The 24413-nt window shown below is 38.1% G+C and overlaps 1 protein-coding gene across 5 annotated transcripts in view; it reads left to right on the top strand.

Annotated features, from left to right (window-relative positions):
- Nucleotides 1-24413, top strand: part of Bicd1 (BICD cargo adaptor 1) — a 163325-nt gene that overhangs the window by 82876 nt on the left and 56036 nt on the right. For all 5 annotated transcript variants that reach the window (XM_027430020.2, XM_027430022.2, XM_027430024.2 and 2 more), the window contains exons 3-5: nt 9603-9755; nt 17567-17992; nt 20049-21143. In XM_027430020.2, the coding sequence (XP_027285821.1) occupies nt 9603-9755; nt 17567-17992; nt 20049-21143 (1674 nt within the window). The remainder of the gene's footprint in view (nt 1-9602; nt 9756-17566; nt 17993-20048; nt 21144-24413) is intronic.

The following is a 24413-nucleotide window of genomic DNA, read 5'->3' as shown; positions in this document are numbered from 1 at the left end:
TCTCTAATTCAGTAATTTTAGTTTGACCAATTTTGAAAATGGGATAAGCATCAATTGTGGCAAAGTTGTATTCCATAAGAAATTCAATTTAAAAGGCAGATCGACTTGGCAACCCTGAGTCTGCTAAGATCACTGGGCTACTCCCACCCCCACTCAGGGTAGAGGTGAGCTGCATTGGCCACTTTCTTGAGCCCAGCTTCTGCCTTGAAATTTGCAGGAAAATGGATGGAACTTGAAGAAACCATTCTGAGTGAGGTAACCCAATCACAAAAAGACAAACATGGTATATACTCACTCATATGTGGATTTTAGACATACAGTATTGGATTACCAGCCTACAATTCACACTGCCAGAGAAACTGGTAAAGAAGGAGGACCCTAAAAGAGACAAACATTGTCCCCTGGAGAAGGGGAAAGGGTCAAGATCCCCTGAGCAAATTGAGAGCATGGGAAGAGGGGGAGGGAGCTACGAGAATGAGAAGGGAAGAAGAGGAAGTATGCAGAGGTCATGAGGGAGCAGAAAGGTTGAATCAGGTGTAGATTAGACGAAAGGATATGCGATAGGTAGGGTTTTAGTTGGGGGGGTCTGTAGGGGAGGAAGGGAGGGAGAAGGGAACTGGGATTGTCATATAATTCAATCTTGTTTGTATTTTAAATAATAAAAAAGAGGCTAGAATCAGGGAAAGGAGACTGTGGTAGAGAAATAAATTTGGCGTTATTGGACAGTAGTTGGTTTTTAAAGTCATGGTATTGATGATCCCATTTAGAAAAAAGGTGCAGGTAGAAACAGAAGTACAAGCACTGAGATTTGGAACACCTTAGTACTGTGATATTGGATAAGAGAAGGGGAATCAGTGAAATAAACTAAAAATAATAGTGGGATAGAAAGAAAACAAAAGGAGAATGGCACCTTGGAGCCAAATGAAGAAAGTGGTTTCTAAGAAGAGAGTGATCAACAATACAAGTGATACTAATAGGATGAAAGATGAAGAAAGTAAATTAACCATTGCATTTAGCAACATGTTGCTATCGGTTACCATGATGGGATGATTAACATAGGATGGTACAAAACAACAACAATAGCTACAATAACAACAGCAGAACCCTGGCAAGAATTGATTTAAAGGAAAATACAGGAGAAGATATTGAAATAAAATTGAGGTGTTATTTTCATGGAGTTAGTTTCTGAAGAGCATCTAAGACATTAGGTGGTATACAGGGGCATGAAATGGGTTCACATGCGAGTTTGTTCTTATTCTACAGAAACAGGGAAGAACATAGCACCATCTGTGGGTGCTGATGGTTATGATATAGCAGAGAAGGAAATTTGAGTGAGATAAGAGAAAAGGGAAGAATACATGGAAAATTGATTTTCTTGGATGAACAAGAAAAGTGATGGAAACTGGGACAAAAGTGGGCTTTCATCTATGGTAATGCCTAAAAAGAAGACTATGTATGTATCAGTCCTATATTTCAGGTAGATGTGAGTAAGAAAGTGTGTGAGTCTTCATTTCACCTCGGGTTCCTCAGAATGGGAAGCCAGTTCAGGATTGAGAGAAAAGATGAGGGAGGCACTGGGATTTGGAGATAGTGACCTAGAAAAGTAGGTCATTAAGGTATGAACAGGGAAGCTAGTGGCTGTGTTAGGAGAAAATGTATCAAGGATTGCAGGAATTGAAATAACTTCAGTAATCATTTTATATATAGAGAAAGTTCACTGGGTGCTGATGGCACATACCTTTAATCCCAGCATTCGGGAGGCAGAGGCAGGCAGATCTCCGTGAGTTCAAGTCCATCTTGGTATACAGAGGATATTCCAGGATATGGAGGTTTGCTACATTCCAGGATATGGAGGTTTGCTACACAAAGAAGCCCTGTCTTGAACCCCTCATCCCCCCAAAAAGAAAGAGAGTTTATTTTGTCTTACAGTTTTGGAAGTTCTAATCCATGACTGACTGAAGATGATGATGACAAAGAGTGATAAGCTAAAGGTCTTAGAGAAACAAGGAGAAACAAGTTGGTATTTGGTAGATAATAGTGGCAGTATAGATATGGACTATATGATCTGATGACTGATATGTAAAGCCCAAGGTTATTAGGGAGAATGTCTATGAATAGCCATGAAGCAAAGGGGGCTATGGGAATATAATAGCACCTCAGCAGATTGCAGAGGAAACTGTCCTCAAAAGAGAATTGAGTGAGGTGTGAATTACATACATTTGTGGGTTCACCATGATGCTCTTTTCCAGATATCAGAGCAGCCTTCTTTGCACTCATTGGCATGTGGCCCTCCTTACATCTTTCTGAGCCGACAGTAGCATGGCATCTGATTTCAGTGTCTCACTTCCTTTCCTCTTTGTGTCTGCCTTCTTTTTAATATGGCACTGTGATTGCACTTAGGGTTTGTCCAGATTATCCAGAGTAATATTCCATCTTAATTCCTGAACTTAATCCAATTGTCAGAGTTTGTCTCATCATATAAAGCAGCAGTCACAGGTTCTAGGGATTGAGGTCTGTACATTTGGGGGCTGTGATTTAGCCTACCACAGGGTTATGTCACCACTATCTCTTCCATTATAACTGCATGTTATGTCCAAGTAACAAAGTGACATAGAAAGAAGAAAAGGTAAATGTTTAACTTTAGTTACTAACCAATTATTTTTCACATCTCAGTCTATAATATCTATTAGACAAAGAGGAAAGATATGCTTAAAATTGACAGAATGAAAGTAGCAGAGCTGGTGATGTCCATCTCATTGTCATTTACCCAATTTTCTGCCTGGACCAGTCAGCACAGAAGGGCAATGAGTCACTCCAAGGTCAGACAGAGTTACTACTCTCTTATTGTGATGGGCAAATCCACTATTAAGCTTCAGATTGAGAGAAATACCATTGAGTTGGCAAATGCTTTTGATGTGTACGTGCAGAGAGTCATATGTAACCACAACTTTCCAGTCTCTCTGTGGCAAAGTGAAATGGAACACTGCTGTACTTTAATTTACTGCTTGTCTCCTTCAAAAATGATCTTTCAATGACCTTTTCAATGATTTTTCTACTCTGTGAAAATGCTGTGCCTGATGGTTCTAGAGACATCATTTGTAAGGCAATGTCTTTATTACACTGCTCATGGTATAAAATACAGTTTCATCATATTTGAATCAATCTTTCCTTGGTAGTACTTTCCAATGAAATGTTTTGAAACCTATCTCTTGAAGTACCCTTTGGATATTTCCACCTAAGTTTTCCTATTTGTCACAAAATTAAATACTGCAATGTGGTTTGTGGAAAGAGCATAATTGCATACATGATCAATTCATGGGCTGGCTACTCCTTCCAGTGTAGGTGTCTGATTTAGAGCAGAAAACACATGGCCTGTATATTCTAAAGTCAGAGCATAATGGGGGATCTGTAGGAAATACCAGACATATACCATTTACTTTCCCAGCTGAATATAAGTTATTTGGAGACAGGGCCTCAGTATTCAACCTAAGCAGACTTTGAACTTAATACCTAGGTCAGGTTGTCCTGGAACTTAACAATACTCATTTTTTGGCCTTTTCATTTAAGCCTGGTTTTGATTCATTTTGTTTATGCCAATGCAGATCTTAGATGGCCTTGAAGTTGATTAATTTTTTATTAACAACCAATTGATCAATTCTTTATTGTACTCTAGTCCAAAATGGGTAGGGTTCAGGGTTTTTAGCTGTGGGTTTAGTGGGTTCTCCCAAGGTTCATATCTTGGAAATTTAATCCTCACGTTTGTATGTTGAATACTGTTGGAAGTAGGATTTTGAGGAAAATAATTATGGTTAGATGAGATCTTGAGGGTGGGGGTCCCCATATGGATTAACTTGCATTATGTTAGTAAGAGACACCAAAACTTGCATGTAATACCTTCCACCTACTATACGATGATGCATTCATAGACCCTCACCAAATGTTTATGCCATGCACTTGGATTTTATAGCTTCTAGAACTGTAAAGAATACATTCCCTTCTGTTATAAAGTACCTAGTCCCAGGCTTTATAGTATACGACAATCCTTATAGAAGTTAAATTCAACTAGGAGTCTGTGCAATAAAAGTAGATTGTTGATGTTCTGCTTTAATTACTATTAGACTTGAATTTTCTATAATATATTCTACCTAGTTGCAAGCTAAAACCAATCTTATTTCTTCTATTCTTAGCCTAGGGTACCCATAATTTATCTTAAACTACAATATCAGGAAGTTTAATTGAAGCTAGAAACATACAATTTCATACTAAATAAGAATAATATATCAAGTACAACTTGTTTATAAGTTTCCTACTTATAACCTATTTTGTTGAAATGAGAAGCTTAGTGCAATTTTAACAAGTATGTTCACCTCCATATTAACATTAATCATTACATATTAGCTGAATAACCTCAGGCAGATGGTTTATCCTCTTGAGCCTCAGTATTGTTATCTAGCATACGGGACTAATGACAGCACATAATTTATGGAATTGTTGTGAGCATTGAGTAAATAATTCCACATGAAGCACTTGGAACAGTAACTATTACAGAGCTAACAATTATTATGTTATTATTTCAATGCTACTTATGCACATTTATTAGATATATTTAGAATTTTATTCAAGATATCACTCTAGAAGTAGAGTTGCTGTATCAGAACAAAGACTTTTAAAAGAAGACCTATAGAAAGCTATATTGCTTTTCTAAATAATCAAACCACTTTGTTCCTATTAGTAAGAGGAAAAGTTTTCCATTTCATCCAGCCTACGGTTCATGACAAGTTTGAGGCCAACCTAGGTTACATAGTGAGATCCTATCTTTAAAAACAAAAAGAAAAATCTATAAAGAAAGTTGGCCATGGTGATCCCACCATTTAGGAAGTAGAAATAGGAGATAAGACACTGAATGTTATCTTCACTATATAATGAGTTTGAGACTATTCTGAGTACATGAGACTTTTTTTTTTTTAATTACCAATTTACCAAGCCCTCTGTGGTCTAATATAGAGGACTCTATGGCAGACAAAAAGTTCAACACATGATAGCTAGGAGGCAAAGAAAAATAGAGGAAGTAGGGCTAGAATCTAGTATCTCCTAAAGGACTTACTCAATGAACTAACTTCTTCAATCACTTCCCAAAGCGCTCAAGACAGGAACTATCAGGGGCCATGTAAGGTTCAAATAAGGTACCTGACATCTATTAAGCTTTATAATTTTTGTAGTTACTTACTTGGTAAATAAACAGTGGCACTGTTGGTTTTGGAGATGGAGTCTCATGCTAGCCTGGACTGGCCTTGAACTGGCTAAATTCCTGATTCTATCCCTTGAATGCTGGGATTAGAGGCATACACTATCATGCCTGGTTCAATAATGGTGTTTTGATATAACTTTATTGGGTCATCCTTTCACAAAGCTTAGCATATAGTAGATAAGAAACATGCCACTTTTGTTTATTTGTAGAATAAATAATTCATAAATTAAATGTGAATTTAAGGAATAATGTGTTAAAATAATTTATTTATTTTTATTTCATGTGCATTCATGTTTTGCCTGCAGGTAGGTCTGTGTGAGGATTTCAGATTCCCTGAAACTGGAGTTATAGGTAGTATGAGCTGCTATGTGGGTGCTGAGAATTGAACCTGGGTCCTCTGGAAGAACAGCTAGTGATCTTAACTGCTGATCATCTCTCCAGTCCCAAGAAATAATTTATATGTCTCAAAATTTGCACATTTATTAGGTTTTAGTGTTCTACTATTAGTGTGCACTAAATGCTAATTGATTTTCTTTTCCTCTAGTATGAATTTCTCATTCTGCCTATCATTTGCTCATTGGATTTGTTTTCCTTTTGACACATTGAGGATTTAGTGATTTTTTAAAAATTACTGACTTTTTTCTATTGCCTAAATTTTAACAGTTTTAAGTTTCGTATCTTGCCCTGTCTTTTTCCCTTGACCCTTCTCAAATTATAGAAATTCACGCCAATTATTATGTTCTAATTTTTACTTTTAGTGCTTCATCATTCTATCTTCATTCTGGTGTGCTTTATATTCTGGCCTGTTTTTTTGAGTCTGTTCTGCCTCTTTCTATCCTGTTTTGTTGTTTTCTGTATCTACTCTGATACAAAGGATACACTATTTAATTATTACCATATAATAATATGTGTAAAGTTTACAAGTGTTATGTTTTTTCTATGTTTCAGTTATTTTTGTAGCCCTTCTATTCTTCATGCATCTCTAAATAGTCTGGTTTTGTTTTTAAGTTATCAGTGTCCATGTGTTCTTAATAGACTACTTTGGAAGACAGGTTCAGGCTCTTTTTCCAAACTGCTACTTTCAACATCTTTGATAAAAGTAGCATTAAGAAATTGTGTACATCTACAATACAACTTCTGCACCCAAGGCTCAGGGATTATTTCAGAAGAAGAGGCAGGAAAGGTTTTAAGAGTCAGAGGATTAGAGAATTTGCTGTGAGGCTGTGTCTCCTAGGAATTTCAGAAGCTACACCCATAAGTCTCACCAACATGACTGCCTAAACAAAATCTGAACATGGATAACAACAATAGACATGCTAAAATGAATGAAGGAAAGACCATGAAGCTTCAACCCTACACAAAAACTACAGATGACTAAAGAATGAGAGTGGAAGATATAGTCTACCAATTGGCTATCCAGTACCATGTGGTCAACTCTGAAAACACACACACAAGTAACATTGTAAACACTGAGCATATTGTATTTCTGTATTTAGGAGTGTGTGTGTGTGTGTGTGTGTGTGTGTGTGTGTGTGTGTGTGTGTGTAACAACAATTAATGAAAAAGAGTTTGAGTTTGAAGGAAAGCAAGGAAGGTTATGTGGGAGGGTTTGGAGGGAGGAAATGGAAGGGGAAATGATTCAATTGTATTATAACAGAAAAATAAAAGAAATAATTTAAAAAGATATCTTTGTTTCAGTTGTCTACCAGAAAGAATTGTTATTTTATCAGTTGTTCCAAAATTAAATTGTGGTGATATGTTGTTCATGATTTAATAAAGCTTGCCTGGGGATCTGAATGTAAAGCTAGCCATACCATCTAGCCGTAGAAGCCAGGCAGTGGTGGTACACACCTTTAACCCCAGGACTCAGGAGACAGAAGCAGATCTCTGTGAGTTCAAGACCACCCTGGACTACACAAAATTGAACCAGTCTAAAAGAGTAACAGAGCTCCATTATTTGTCTCTGGCTTTTCTTACTTGTGCCATATTAAATTAATTGCTTTTCATAGATATTTTCTAAACAGAACATGGAAACCAATAATTTTTATAGCCAGATATCAAAAAAATCAATATGAAGATTCTTCAGTATTTTAAACATAGAGGGCTAACAATACCTAAATATTCCAGTCTTATTTTTTTTTTTGTTGGCTTTGTTTTTTGGATCATACTATGTATTCCTGGCTGGCCTGGAGCTTGCTGTGTAGACAAGGCTGGCCTTAGACTCCCAGAGCCCCTTCTGCCTCTGCCTATGTTGAGGTTTTGACCTAGTAAATTGTCAGGGGAAAGTAGTAGGAAGTAAGACTTTTCTTAGTAAGCTTGTTTGTATAAATCTATTTCAGCCTGAATTCTGTCTCTGATGATAAGACTGTTCTCCTATATAGAAGGATAACACTTTTCTGGCCAGCTTTAGGTTGAAAGGGAAGGGCAGGAAGCCCTTCCTATATCTGTTGTTTCTCCGGTGCTTTCAGCTTAAAATAATCAGGATGTGAACATTGCATGTCCAGAACTCCTTCATAGGAGACCTGATTATCTTGTTTAACCTTTTAACATTTTACTTAATCTTTTACTTTTTAATTTTATGCCATTATTTAAATCATGGTTGGTTAACTTTGTGGTTTACATTATCCACCCTGTTTTTAAGAATGTTAAGGAGAGGAGGGAGAGGTGGGAGTAGAGGGGGAAAGAGAAAGAGAGAGAGAAATGCTAATTTCTAAGACACTTTAGGCAAGAGGATTATTAACCTCATACACACACACACACACACACACACACACACACACACACACACACACACACACGCTCAGCTGTAACCTTAAAGTGAATAAGAGATCATTTATTCTGGAGCCATTTTGAGTGACCATGGCCTGGTAGATAAAGGTTGTAGCACAATAAAGAAAAGATTCAGGGACTAATATTAGGGTTCAAGCTGAAGTTCAGAAAAGCAAAGCAGCTGGCCACTAGCTCTTACTGTACCTCAGACCAAAATGATGATCCTGGTTCCTCCAAACCTCAGACTGCTCTCTCCTTAATGTGGCTGAAGACTCAATCTCAGAATGCCACCCTATCCTCAATGTGGCTGGAGAATGAATGCCAGCTCTGAGACCCTGTTCTTGTTTTAAATACCTCTCATGAGTCCTGAGATTAAAAGTGTGAGCTCTGTTAATCTTTTAGACCGATTCAATCTTGTGAAGCCCTGGGTAGCTTTGAACTCAGAGAGATCCATCTGCCTCTTAATCCTGGATCCTGGGATTAAAGGTGTGTACCACCACTGCCTAGCTTCTATAGCTAACTAGTGTGGCTAGCTTTGCTTCCTGAACCCTCAGGAAAGCTTTATTAATTCATAAATAATATATCACCTCAAAAGGTTACTCTAAATTTTATGTTGAGTAGGAGTGTCAGGAGACAAAGCCCAAAAGATAATAAATCAAAATATTTCAAAGACAAAGAAAACCAAAGTGAAGTTTGTGTGTGCATGTACACATAAATGAATTTCTTTAATTTTATTGTTTTGGGTTTTGAGAGAGGGTCTTATATAGCCCAAGCTGCCCATGAGCCCCTGATCCTTCTTCCTTTACACTCCAAGTTCTGAAAACCCTAATGTGCATTACAATACCAGGTCCCCCTTATTTATTTATTTAAATATAAATCTTTACTTTAAAATATTAATTTGCTATTTTATGCGAATATTTTCTCTTTATGTATTGTAAGTGCACCAAGTGCATGCCCGGTGACTGTGGAGATGGAAGAAGGCATGGATATGTTGAACTGGAGTTGTAGATGTTCGTAAGCTGTGGGTTCTGGGAATCCACTCCAAGTCCTCCGCAGAAACAGCAAGTGCTCTTAACCAGCGAGCCATCTCTCTAGCCCACTCTCTTAATTTTAACACATATGAGATCCCACTGTGTATACTAGTCTACAGCTTATTTTTACACTTAACAATACATTGTAACTGTATTTCCATCTTAACACATTAAAGTTCCCTCTGATTATATTTCTCATGATTTTAGATAGTTTTATAATTCAAAAGAGTAAAATAATTCATTTCAGTTTGACTCCAAATAGCAAAAATTTAGTCTATTTTCCATTCTCTGTGTGAATAAATATGAATTTGCATAGCTTTTTATTTATTTCTTTGAAAATATGTTTAAGAATGATTTTTACATGTCAGATTGCTGGTTAAGGTATTTGTGCTTTAGAAATTTTGGTAGATATCATTAAATTGTCGTTTAAAAAGGCAGTGCCAATTTAAATCCAGGAAATCTTTTCTGTTATTTAACAACCAGTTTTCTTCCTACATTTTCTAGAACCTAGGATAGGGAAGTTTTATAGTGATTGTTTTATGTTGTTGTTTCAGAACAATGAGATGGTGGAGCTACAGAGAATCCGAATGAAAGATGAAATCCGAGAATATAAATTCCGGGAGACCAGACTCCTTCAGGACTATACAGAACTGGAAGAAGAAAATATTACATTGCAGAAACTAGTGTCCACATTAAAACAGAACCAGGTGAGGCTTCAGAAAATATTCTTAAAACGTTATACCACAGATGGATCTACATTTTCTAATAAATGAGGTTCACTCTTCCCTTTCTTTTTTTCCAAAATATTTATTTTTTCTATTTTATGCATGAGTAAGAGCAGGAGAGCAGGTGCTTGCAGGGGCCACAGTCCTCAAATCCCCCTGGATTCTGAGTTAGAGGTACTTGTGAGACACCTGACACGGATGCTGGCCTTGAAACCAGGTTCTCTGGATGAGCAGTGCATGCTTTTTAACTACCGAGTCATCTCTTCATGACTGTACTTTATCTCTTAAGAAAGAACTTGTCAGATTTTCTTTATACTTCTTTAATTTTTATGCTGGAATTTCTCAATCTTCCTATGTTAGCTAAAATATATAAGAAAAATGTAAGTAGTATAGTTTGCAATGCAGTTTTATTAAGTAAGAAGAAAGTTTGTTTTAGCTCTGTGATAATTTGTTTTAGTAGTGAGTCAAATATAATAAATTATAATAAATTTAACTTAGCAACTTCTTGTTGTTGCTGGTGTACTAACTTATTTTATATAGCATCCCTAAGATCTTCCTAAAAACAACTTGTCTTCTCCTCCCTTCCCTTCCCCTCCCCTCCCTTTCCTTCCCTTCTCTTCCCTTCCCTTCCCTTTCCTTTCTTTCCCTCCTTTCTCAATTGCCCTTCCTTTACCCAATCCCTTCTTTCCATCCTCCTCTCTCTTTCCTTTACCCTCTTTCGTCCCTTTCCCCCTTCCCCCATCTCTTTTCATCTCTCCTCTCCTCCCTTTTCTTCCCTCTTGTTCTTTGTTTTCTTCCCATTTCATTCATTTCTCCTCCTTTCTGTCTCATTGTCTCTTTTATTTTAAATGCTTGATTTTTTCAGCTATAACCTTATTATAAAAGCTCCTTGTAATTTACATTGTCTTCCTGTAATGAGGCTTGGATGGTGGTTTAGCTCCTTTTTGTTCCTGGGATAAAACAACCTGACCAAAAAAAAAAAAAAAAAAAAAAAAAAAAAAAAAAAAAAAAAAAAAAAAAAAAAAACTTAGGGGAGAAAGGATCTATTTTAGTTTACAGTTCCTGGGGGACATAGACCATTATAGTGGGTAATGAATAGTAGCAATCAGGAAAGACATGGCAACAGGAATAAGAAGTTAGATGGTCATATTATATTTGCCCCTGGGAAGCAGAAAGTGATCGGGTAATGGTCCAAGCTATAAGTAAGGCCTACCCTGAGTTATCAACTTCCACCAGCAAGACTCTACCTCCTAAAATTTCCATAACCTTTCCAAACACCACCACTAGGTAAGAGTCATATATTCAAACATGTGAGCCTACAGGGGCATTTTGCATTCAAACCACAGCGTTCTGCCTTTGGCCGCTCTAGGCTCATGGCCATTACTTGGTACAAAATATATTTAATCTAAATCCTACATCACCATATCTGCCATCTGGGGCTTGTGATGAAAGTTGCTGAGCCCTATTCCTCTAGCTCTGCCTCCTGCATTATATATAAAACCTCTGTATTAGGTAGGCTTCATACCATACCTACAGCTTTCCTTGGCAGAGGTCTCATAATTCCGGTATCTCCAATATTTTGGGCCTCCACTACCGCTTAGCATTCACCTAATAGCTTCACTCAAGTGTAGCATGAAAAATAAAAGACCAAGAGACTGATACTGGGGTTCAAGCTTCAAGATGAAGATCAGAAAAGCAAAGCAGCCAGCCAGTAGCTCTCACCTCTAGCTCAGGCTGAAAGGACTGATCCATGAGCTCTTCACCTCAGACTGCTCTCTCTCCTCAGTGTGGCTGGAGAGAATCCTGAGATTGAGCCTACTGAAAACCCTGCTCCTGTCTTTTATACCTCTCTAGTGCTGGGATTAAAGGCATGTGATACCAAGTGCTGAGATCATGTTTGTGTGAGCTGTTTCTCTTAGTACTGGATCAATTTCATGTAGTCAGTGTGGCCTTGAACTAGGAGAGATCTGTTAATCCTGAGTCCTGGGATTAAAGATGTGTGCCTGACTTCTATGGCTTGAGGCTGACTTTGCTTTCTGAATCCTCAGGCAAGCTTTAACAAATCACAAATATTATATTACCACACTCAATTGTTTCTCAGGGCCTTCTTTCAGGAACTTTATCCATGCCACATGCTGCTTGGTCTCAAAAGTCTTTGAAACTGTGAAAAAGACTTCACGATTCTTTCAGTATTACAACTCTCATGCCTGCAAAACTAGTACCACATGGTACTAGCAGACACTAGTAAGTTCTGCTTCTACCTTGTTTTGGAGCCTAGTTCCCTCATATCACAGTTGTTATCAGGTTCTATGTGCTGAACCTTGGGAAATATTTCCCTAGGTAATTGCTTTCCAGGAGGTAGAAATCACATGGGCATTGGAACTTAGGTTCTCTGCTTTTGACAGAAATATATTTTGAACACCCTTCTGCGCCAATTATTACTCTTTATCACTGCAGGTCTACACAAAAATAGTTAATAACTATGAAGCATGTAAAATTCTGTCCTGGCTGGATATTTCATCAAGAAAGCACAATAGTCTATCACATTTTAATTCAGCCTTAAAAATTTTTCAGATGGACAGAATGCTGCTAGATGCTTTGCTACAATATCATATGAATGACTCCTGCATAGATTCTTTGTTGCCCTCTGAAATATAATGAGCCAGCCCACCACTATCTGCATTTCTCTCTTCATTTGACTTTCCAAAATCCTACCAGAACAACCTATTAAACTTTGTTTTCCACCATGCAAGTTCTCTCCTAGCCCAAAGTTCCAAATTCTTTCACATTCTCCCCACAAGCTAGTTCCCAATGCTCAAGGACCTCATGGTCAGGTTTGTCACAATAATGATTTTACTTCTTTGTGTGTGTGTGTGTGTGTGTGTGTGTGTGTGTGTGTGTGTGTGTGTGTGTGTGTTTATTTTTTATTTATTTGAATTACAAACAAGATTGAATTACATGACAATCCCAGTTCCCTTCTTCCTCCCTTCCTCCCCTACCACCCCCCCCAACTAAAAACCCTACCTATCACATATCCTTTCTTCTAATCTACCCCTGACTCAACCTTTCTGCTCCCTCATGACCTCTGCAATGATTTTATTTCTTGGTACCAATTTCTGTCTTAGCTACTTTCTTATTTATGTGATCAAAATACTCTGAAAAAAGCAGCTTAATGGATAAAAGATTAATTTTGTCTTTTAGTGTTTGGATATAACAGCCCCTCATAATAGGAAAGGCATTGTTGGCAGATTGAGAAGACATAGAGGCAGGAACATGAAGCTGGCCAGGTTCTAAAGAAGGTCTGTCCTTTGTAACTCACTTTTTCCAGTGAGACTCCATCTTCCAAAGGTTCCATAACCTTACCAAATAGCACCACCAGGTGGTGACTAAGTGCTCAAACTTATGAGCCTATTGGGAATATTTCACATTCAAACCACAATAGATGTTTTAGTTTTCCTAACTAGTTTGTATTTTGAGTTTTCACAGTTATTGCTAGTTGTAGTCTTGAATCAATTATTTGTGCCAAGTAATTTACTTGTGAATCAATTATAAATTGATTCACTTATGAATTAATTATTTGTGCCAAGTAATTCAGCAAAGGTGAACTGAAAGTTCAAATTCTTTCAGAGGGGCTTGCTCTAAAGAAGGTTTAGGTCTATTCTTGTTTAAATCTATTATAATCACTTGGTCAGGTTCATCAATTGTGTACCAAACACCATATTAAGCTGGAGAGATATGGGAGTCGATAGGGTATTACTTTTGACTTTGGTAAATTTGGAAACAACCAACAATGCATGCTTCTTTTCCCCTGTTTTCGGGTTGGTATTTAGGTCTAAAATGTTGTTGACTTTTATAGAAATAAGGGTTAAGGGTGTGAAGGAATAGAAAAACTCAAAAGGGAAAGTAAATTCACAGATTTACAAAACTGAAAATTGATTTCTGATCATAGATTCTACCCCTTTCCCTTTCTTCCTGCCTCCAGTTTTGGAGTGTTGCAGGAACAAGGTGTTAAATAGGAATGGTCGGGGAATGAGTTGATCCATCCCATCAAAAAAGTGTTACCAGGATACCCTATGCATATTTGCTTTATTCCTTCCACTATGTGTGCTGAGTTTCATATGCCATGGCTGATAGACCCCCAGGTACTTAGGTCTGATGAGGCTGAGATAAGTGAGTCTTAGTGGAGAAATTTAGACTTGAGAAATATATTTTTTTCTAAATAGAGTCCTTATATGCTTACAAAATAAAAGGATATATTTGTAGGGGTCTGTGTGTGTGTGTGTGTGTGTGTGTGTGTGTGTGTGTGTGTGTGTGTGTAGGTTCAGTGATGAAAAACACAGAGGATTTTGAGACAAATTCACTTAAATTACAAGTGTTTCAAGTGGTCCTTCCACTACTTGTGCAGTCCTACTGGCCCTATGCACAGACAGGAGTGAATGTACATGTGTGGAGTGTCTAAAACTGCATGTGATTTGCCTAGGAGGTTAATTAGGCCACTATTAGGTATCCTTGGAAGATTGACAAGATGTCTAGGAGTGTTCATTAGCCCAGATACTAATTGAAACATGAGAATTCAGTTTTAAGGTAAATTTGTACATCTCTTTTATTTTCTTGTAACACGACAAATCAAAGACCCAGAGGCAGATATTGGGATTCAAGCTTCAAGCTGAAGATCAGAGAAGCAAAGCAGCCAAGCCAGTAGATCTTACGTCTACTGGCAGTCCTGTCTCCACAAATCCTCAAAAGCTCTCAGTTCCTGTCTTCTCCTCCTTATATTCCTTTCTCCACCTAGTCATATCACTCCTGTCTCCACCTCCCTAGTGCTGGGATTAAAGGCATGTGATTCCCAAGTGTTGGGATTAAAGGGTTGTTTTGGCTATCCTGGATCTTTTGTTTTTCCATATAAAGTTGAGTATTGTCATTTCAAGGTCTTTAAAAATTGTGCTGGGATTTTGATGGGGATTGCATTGAATCTGTAGATTGCTTTTGGTAAGATTGCTATTTTTACTATATTGATCCTACCTACCCAAGAGCATGGGAGATCTTTCCATTTTTCTGGTATCTAATTTAGATCCAGCAACTCCACTTTTAGGCATATATCCAAAGGATGCGCATTTATACAACAAGGACATCTGTTCTTCTATGTTCATAGCAGCATTATTTGTAATAGCCAGAACCTGGAAGCAACCTAGTTGCCTCTCAAACGAAGAATGGATAAAGAAAATGTTGTACATTTACACAATAGAGTACTACTCATCGGAAAAAAAATGGAATCTTGAAATTTGCAGGCAAATGGATGGAACTGGAAGAAACCACCCTAAGTGAGGTAACACAGTCACAGAAAGACAAAATTGAGCCTTCATTCAGTAGATGATGGAAGCAGAAGCAGAGATCCACAACTAAGCACTGAGTCAAACTCCTGGAATCCAGTTTCAGAGAGAGAGGAGTGACAACAAAGGGATCCAGACTGTGCTGGGAAAATCCACAGAAACAGCTGACTTGAGCAAGTGGGAACTCATGGACCTCAGTCTGACAGCTGGGAACCAACATAGGACCATACCAGGCCCCCCTGAATGTGGGTGTCAGCTAGGAGGATTGGGCAGTCTATGGGGCCTCTGGCAGTGGAACCAGGATGTATACCTAGTGTACTGATGGACTTCGGGAGCTCATTTCCCATGGAGAGATACTCTCTCAGCCTAGACGTAGGAGGGGAGCGACCAAGCCCTGTCCCAAATAACTTGACAGATTTTTATGATCCCTCATGGAAGGCCTCAACCTCCCTGGGGAGTGGATGGGGGATGGGATGGGGAGGATTGGTAGGGGGCATGGGAGGGAGAGGGAACTGGGATTGACATGTAAAATAAGATTGTTTCTAATTTAAATAAAATTTATAAAAAACAAACATCTTTTATTAATGTGCCTTACAGAATTTATTACAGCTGTAGGGTGGTGAACATTCTGTAAAGAATTAATACTTCCCTCAGTCCTATACATAACTAATATCCTTAGGAATAGCTTTTTGGGTTTTGGTTTTTGGTTTCTCGAGACAATGTTTCTCTGTGGCTTTGGAGGCTGTCCTGGAACTAGCTCTTGTAGACCATGCTGGTCTCAAACTCATAGAGATCCACCTGCCTCTGCCTCCCGAGTGGTGGTACTAAAGGCATGTGCAGCTTTTAATCATCAATCTTCCATAATGTGTTCCATGTACCTTCTATAATACTTAATGCTGTTGTTGCTTTCTTCCATTGTATTAACAATTTTCAACTGCACTAGTCTGACCCTACTAGTGATTACATTTTTCACTTCCCTTACAGCAAGAATTTATATGTATATGAGGAAAAGATATATGGGCAAATTTGAGCTGTTCTTAAAGGGAGAGGATATACCCTTTCCTTTGTTCTTCTGGGGACACAATCAAGATGGCAGAGCTCTCCTAGATTGTGTGAACTGTAGTAGGAGGTTATGTAGCAAGAGAGAAGCTTGGTTCACAGAGGATCTTATAGCGCTGAGATTCCAAGCTTGCCTTATTAGCTATTCACATTCTGTTACACAAGTTAAAGTCCTATCTTAGCTAAGGCATTCTCAATTAGGTCTTGTTTATTTCAGCCTTATCTACATCCCAACTAAACTGGTACCTCAACATTTTCAAAATAAACAATTGCATTAAGGTTAGGAAAATGGAGAAGTAAAATATATATGAAAGTGATAATAGGCTACAATCCCTGTTTCAATTTAAACGATAAAATACAAATAAATATAAAACTAAATTTACAGTTTATATTAGTATTTAGTAGGATAATGTTTATTACTTGTTCTAGTTTTTTTAGAGTAGTTATTTATTAAGCAAATGCTTATTGAAAAGTAGACTTTGGTTTTCAACATTGTGGAGGAGCATTGACATACTGAGGGATACCCAGGAAAATAAAAAGGTAATTAAAATTTTTTTTGAAATGGGATCTCAATATGTAACCCTGGCTGGCCTGGAAACTTACTATATAGTCTATGCTGGCCTCAAACTCACAGAGATCTTCTTGCCTCTGCCTCCAGAGTTCTGGGATTAAAGACATATACCACCATGTGTGCCCCAGATAGCATGTTTTTAAAAGGTGGCATATGGTTAGTACGACGGAAGACTCTCCAGGAAGGCATACCAGCTCAGAGAGACTACCATCTGTGGTTCCTATGACTAAAGGTTATTTGAGCAGTCTCTTTATTATAATTCAAAAGAATATTGCACTACTAACAGTATAGATATTCATTATTTGGTTTTAATTTTTTATTATATTCTCAAAAATATTTTATTGATATTTGGTCTTATTGTGATCTTTTAAACAAGTGTTTGTCTGCATACTAAAACTGCATTTTTATTAAGGAAATAAAACAGTGGTGGAAAAAGTTTTTCTTGAGTGCTACATATTCAAAAATTTGAAAAAATATTACCAAAATATTTTATTATTGTTTATTAGGAAAACAATGGGTCTTAATACATAATGGAAATTTTGTCCACTAGACCCTAAAAAATGTCCTAGTATAGTAGATACTTGTTCATTTCTTCTAGGTGTTAAATTATTTTTATTCTTTAAAATACGGATATGTGTGTGTGTGTGTGTGTGTGTGTGTGTGTGTGTATCTGTGTAACTATTGTGTGTTACTATAAGAATGTAGTATGCACTTTTTATTATTTATTTTGTACACTGTTACTTAAATGATTAAGTCAATTAAAGCACTTAGAGGGAGTGTTTGTAAGGCCAAAATTTTAATTTTATTAATCTTCTTTAACCTATCTAATTTAGGTTGAATATGAAGGCTTAAAGCATGAAATTAAGCGATTTGAAGAAGAAACAGTGCTACTGAACAGCCAGCTAGAAGATGCCATCCGACTGAAAGAGATTGCTGAGCATCAGCTGGAAGAAGCCCTTGAGACACTGAAAAATGAAAGAGAGCAAAAAAACAACCTGAGGAAGGAGCTGTCCCAGTACATCAACCTCAGTGATAACCACATCAGCATCTCGGTAGATGGGCTCAAGTTTGCTGAGGATGGGGGTGAGCCAAACAATGATGACAAGATGAATGGACATATCCATGGGCCTCTTGGGAAAATGAATGGAGACTACCGTACTCCTGCATCAAGGAAAGGAGAATCCCTACACCCTGTGTCTGACTTATTCAGTGAGCTAAACATTTCAGAAATACAGAAATTGAAGCAGCAACTCATGCAGGTAAGAGCTTCATTTAAATCTACAAGAATGAATTTCATGTGATGGTTTGCTGTGTGCTATGAGACTTCTGAGTCTCAGATTTTTCTTACTGACTAATTATTTTTTCACATATTGATTCTTCAACTAGAAAATTTGGAAGCATGATATTTTAGAAAGACATGACAGAAAGGATGTTGAAAAGAAGTTTCTCATTCTCATCACTTGAGAAAATGATTTGGGGGGTAGCTCAATAGTAGAGTGCTTGCTTAGCAATCTCCAGGTCCTTGATTCAATCTGCAGCACCATAAGAAAGGATATTCTTCAATTCACAAATTAGATTATAGTGTGGTCTATGAAAAGACAAATCATTCATGTTTCTGAATGATAAAAGAATTCAAAAGTATTATATACAGGTAAAATGACAGAAAATATAGCTTTTGGTTAATGGTTGCATTCCCCAGGAACATTTTTAGCTTTAAAAACACAAAGACCTTCTTAAATAGAAAGTAGCTAAGATTCCGCATAGTTATGAACACAAAACAAATATAAATATGAAAACAAAGTGTTCCAACATGAGCTAGTCCTTAAAATTTTTAAATCTTCCAAGCAAATGTCCCATGAAAGAGTCTGTGTTTTTAGCCTTATCTAACCATGCTATGTTTTTCTTAATTTAGAACTTTGCCTTCCTAACACACCTTAATGAGATGCCAATGGAAATGCTATTGGCTCAACAGCAGCATCACCTTTGCCTCAAGGGTTATTCACACTATATCGCTGGGCTAGAGTAGGTCTACAGAGCCAGAAATCTGGCTTAATAAACTTATTAGTGATTAAATTTGAGGCTTGATCTTCAGTCTGTCTCATCCTCCCATTAATGCATAATTAGTAGTTAAAGGTTGCTAACACTCTGTAAATGACTTATTTTTATAGAAAAAAGAATTCTTCTGGCACAGGAATAGTGATTGAAAAATAGCATACATAAATAGGAGGATAGAGAGTCAATGAAGTTACTTTGTTAGCAAATTTGCTTCTAATAAATCAAGAGTTAACATAGCCAGTATTTTACCAGCTCATTACTTGTGGCTGCTAAAAGAAAATTTGTTTTTACAATATTTAATTTGAATCAAGATTGGAGAGTATGGCCATTGGGAGAAAATAACTTTGGTTAGATTTTAACATGATCACAATGTCCAGTTCTGTGTGAGTAATACTTTTCTATATCTTATTGGTTGCTTTCTATCAATATAACTAGGTTGATAGAAAACATTTCTGTTTTGAAAAAATTTTACATGGATCTGGGGGAGAGGGAAGGTGGTGGGAGGGAACTGAGAGAAGTAGAGGGAGGGGAAACTGTGTATTGTATGAGAGAAGAATTTATTTTCAATAAAAATAAAAGTACCCCACAAGGGTAGTAAAATTTGGGTATCATTCCCTATTGAATTGATTTAGAACTACATAGAACACACAGGAGAGAGCCCATGTTCTACTGAATGTTTTCTGTAGTTGCTTTAATGAAGAAATGGTAGATTTTAGAAAATGTTATATTAAATACAAAGGAGACCCTAAACTGTTCTAAATACATTACCTCATTTATCAAGATATTTTGTTCCTACAATAAGCTTGAGACATATCCAGTGCATATTGTTTTGATTAAATTTTATGAATAGGCTTTTCCAGAAAGAAAGGCTATTTGGGAAAAGCTTCATTTTATTTGCATAATGCTTAAATTTCAGAGGGAATTTATTTAGTTCTCAAAGAAAAAAGAACACAGAATCCTACAAATCCATTTTTTTACTGAGATCATAATGCCAACAATAGAATATTTAGAAGATTTTTCAATTTTGTTTATGAAAAATTCAAATGGCTTGACTTATATCAAATCCCATATTATGAATTAGGTATTTTTATATTGACTTACCAGAATCTCAAATAAGGAAACATTTGAATTTAATTTGGAATAATGGGAGCATTGGCTCTGCTGTGGGCATTTAAAATGTATACATGTCTGTCTAACTGCATTGAGTTCATTATTGGCTTTGTGCTAAAGTTACTCAGACATTGTCTTCTACCATTGCAGGTAGAGCGAGAAAAAGCCATTCTTCTGGCCAACCTCCAGGAGTCACAAACCCAGCTAGAACACACCAAAGGGGCACTGACAGAGCAGCATGAGCGAGTGCACAGACTCACAGAGCATGTGAATGCCATGAGGGGCCTGCAGAACAGCAAGGAGCTCAAGACTGAGCTAGACTGTGAGAAGGGCAAGAACTCAGCAGAGGAGGCCCACGACTATGAGGTGGACATCAATGGCTTAGAGATCCTTGAGTGCAAATATAGAGTGGCTGTCACTGAGGTCATTGATTTGAAAGCAGAAATTAAGGCCTTAAAGGAGAAATATAATAAATCTGTAGAAAATTATACAGAAGAAAAAACAAAATATGAGAGTAAGATCCAAATGTATGATGAACAAGTAACAAACCTTGAGAAGACATCTAAGGAGAGTGGCGAGAAGATGGCCCACATGGAGAAGGAGTTGCAAAAAATAACTGGCATAGCCAATGAAAACCACAACACCCTCAATACAGCCCAGGATGAGTTGGTGACATTTAGTGAGGAACTAGCACAGCTTTACCACCATGTATGTCTATGTAATAATGAAACTCCCAACAGAGTCATGTTGGACTACTACAGGCAAAGCAGAGTTACCCGAAGTGGCAGCCTCAAGGGACCTGATGATCCCAGAGGACTTTTGTCTCCAAGATTATCCAGGAGGGGTATGTCATCCCCAGTAGAATCAAGGACATCATCTGAACCAGTTTCAAAAGAAAACACAGAGACTATTAAAGAGCCAAGTCCATCTAAGACTCCCACAATCTCTCCTGTTATTACTGCCCCACCATCATCTCCAGTTTTGGATACAAGTGATATCCGCAAAGAGCCAATGAATATCTACAACCTCAATGCCATAATCAGGGACCAAATCAAACATCTGCAGAAAGCAGTGGACAGATCCTTACAGCTATCTCGTCAAAGAGCAGCAGCCCGAGAGTTGGCTCCCATGATTGATAAGGACAAAGAAGCCTTAATGGAAGAGATTCTCAAGCTGAAGTCCTTGCTAAGCACCAAACGGGAGCAGATTGCCACACTGAGGGCCGTGTTGAAAGCCAATAAGCAGGTAATACAATTTTTTCAGATATTTTTATTTGAATTAGAAATAAGATTGTTTTACATGACAATCCCAGTTCCTTTTGCCCTCCTGTCCTTCCCTACCAGCCCAACTAAAACCCTACCTATCATATATCCTTTCTTCTCCCCCGGGATGGTGAGGCCTTCCATAGGGTGTCATCAGAGGCAGGTAATACACTTTTGTTGATGAAAACATACTAGTAAAAGTTTTCTTAACCAATTTATTCCCTTAATTTTGTTGAATTTCTCTCTCTCAGAAAATAAATAGATAAATAGACAGATAAATAAAATAACATAAAATAAAACAACTGTTTGAAGTGGATAGGATAGAAGAGCAGTTGTGCACAGCTAGGCAGTGCAGGTGGTGAGGAAGGCAAAGCAGTAACAGAGATCCAGCTACAGATAAAGCCCCAAAACACAGGCTGTGATAAGCAGAAGCCTGGTGGCCAGTAAGTATGGAAACCACCCATGGAGGGTCATGTGAGAGGCTTGCCTAGCAGCTTATGCCACCTAAGGAGATAGGGAGGTTCAAAATGGGAGTCTGTAATTGGGAGGTGGGCACAGACATGATGAAAATGGTCTGACAGGCAATAGCTAGACCCAACTTCAGAGATGGAGATTCAACTCCAAGATTCAATTTCTAAGGCTATCACAAGATAGAAACTTGGTGTCTTGTCTTTCATTTCAGACTTAAACAAATAAGACTTAGTAATCAAATGATCTCGTAATGGCATCAAGGATGAAGGACAATACAGCTGTGGGATATGAATAGCAGAAGCAGACTTCTTCCAACAAATAAAATAGTTTGGATCTATGAGTTGGGGGAGGGAGAGAGGGAGGGAGGGAGGAGGGAGGGAGGGAGGGAGAGAGAGAGAGAGAGAGAGAGAGAGAGAGAGAGAGAGAGAGAGAGAGATAACCCTAAATCCTAAAGCCTAGCTGTATTGCTGATTTGAACTTTATGTATAGTTAATTTTTTAGTTGTATGAGAAATGAAGCATTAGGGAATTTTTCTTAAATTTAGATCATAATCATATCCCTCTGGAATAAGTAGGGTGTTTCAACATGAACCTCCCAGACAAATTCTTTTTTTTTTTTTTTTGATGCAAGCTGCACGAGGCTTTATTATAGTTGTTTAACGAGCTAACCCCATGTTAGCTCAGGCCTTCCATCCATCCACCATGGTGGATGGCTAGGAAAGACAGCTCAAAGCAGCTGCATAGAGATCTTATAGGGCAGCGTAAGGGGAGTGTCTAGGGGTACGCACAGGCTCAGGATTGGTGTGGCTCCAGGCTTGGAGGGTTTGCCCTGTGTTGATTCGTCAACCGGTTGTTATGGACCATAGGCCCTCCCAGGGTGGTTGCTATGCTCTGTGCATCATTGCTGTGCACTTGTCCGTAGAGCATACCCAGAGCCGTAAAGCATAGCACCACCAGCTAACTTTTGATTGGTTCCTTGCCACGAGGCAGGCATCTAACCTCTTAGTGACTAAGACAAGGTCAGACAAGCACGCATTCTGCTGTTATGGATGCCGAAATGGGGAGCTGGTCCCTTAATTCCCCCATTTGGGGGGGCGAATTCCACTCATTGAATTGCTGTCTCTCCAACGTCCCCATCAGGGAGTAAGAGATATTGGCATCCCCATGCAAGGGAGTTCCTTCTGACTTAGCATTTTAACAAAGGAAAGGCATATTCTTTCCCATGCTACTTCCTGATGACTTTGGGACGAAGTTAGGGACCCAGGAAGGTTGAAATGCTAGTCAAAAGCAAAAAAAAAAAAAAAAGGAATTTAGGCAATGGGGAATCCACCAAGAGCTGTTGGAAGACTCTGTTGCAGAGACAGGGGGTATCCATATCAGCTGGACTGGTTCACATCCACAGCAAGTCCAGGGTTTGCAATCTACTTAGGAACAGCCTGTAGTCAGCAACTGATATACTCAGATGTGTCTTCCAGAAGCAGATACCTGTTTAAGACATGTTTAAACTAGGAATAGAAGTTAAAACTTATTTACTGAAGCCCACAGTGTAGAAAAAAAAAGCTGATATCTGGATATCTGTTCAAACAGCAGGAACATATTTATAATTTTGGGTCCTAGCAATAACTACAGATTTGGACTATAAGCATGTACATTTTTCTTCTGTCCAGAGAGACAGGTATGAATTGGACAGAAGTGTCTTTGGCCTGATGAAAAGCCCTGTAAGTTTATACTTAGATGACAACCAAAATAAACCTAAAAACCTTGAGCTTGTGACTGAACAGTAGGTAGTCATTACTTTATCAGCTAACATGCTGACTATAGTCTTGTGAATCTGACTGCCAGACAAATTCTTTAATGACTGATTTGTTTTCCATTATTGAGTTTTACCTAGGTGAGGTGTCCTGATATATAGTCTGGAAAATAATACTATTTATATGAAATGATAGTCTCAAAAGATACATATTTGAGAGGAGTGCTAAATATATTTATTGGTGTTGATGAAAAGCAGCAGCAACATATGAAATCCTTTCTTGCAAACACAGGCAATGCTAATGAATAGTAGATTATAGGGGTACATGCTATTTAGAGGATGGATATTCATTTCCTTTTCAGAGTATCTTCTTCTTTTACTTAAATCTGAGTGAAACCACATGTGTGTCATCTACTTTCTATTCTTCATCTGTTTCTGTGAATCCACAAATACAAAATGGGTATCTGTACCACAGGCAGGAATATTGTTCACAATATAAAAAAACTTAAAAAAAACTTTATATAAACTTAAGGGGAAAAATAGGACTTTCTTTTTAAATAATTTTTATTTAAATAAAAAACAGTCTCATTTCACATACCAATCCCACTTCCATCTCCCTCCTGTCCTCACATGCTCCCCACCAACCCCCCATGCCACCGCCCATCCACTCCCCAGGGAGGGTGAGGCCTCCCTTAGGGGATCATTAAAGTCTGTCACATCATTTGGGGCAGGACCTAGGCCCTCCCCCATGTATCTAGGCTGAGAGAGTATCCCTCCATGGGGAATGGGCTCCCAAAGCCCATTTTCGAACTAGGGATAAGTACTGGTTCCACTGCCAGAGGCCCCATAGACTGCCCAGGGCCTCCAACTTACGCAGTCAGAGGGCCTGGTTCAGTCCTATGCTGGTTCCTCAGCTGTCAGACTGAGGTCCATGAGCTCCCACTTACTCAACTGTTTCTGTGGGTTTCCCCAGCATGGTCTTCACCCCTTTGTTCATAACTCCTCCCTCTCTACAACTGGATTCCAGGAGTTC

Source organism: Cricetulus griseus, chromosome 8 (assembly GCF_003668045.3).
Source record: "Cricetulus griseus strain 17A/GY chromosome 8, alternate assembly CriGri-PICRH-1.0, whole genome shotgun sequence".
Taxonomy (NCBI): domain Eukaryota; kingdom Metazoa; phylum Chordata; class Mammalia; order Rodentia; family Cricetidae; genus Cricetulus; species Cricetulus griseus.
Note: the sequence above shows the minus strand (reverse complement) of the source record. Positions and strands in the feature narration are given on the sequence as shown.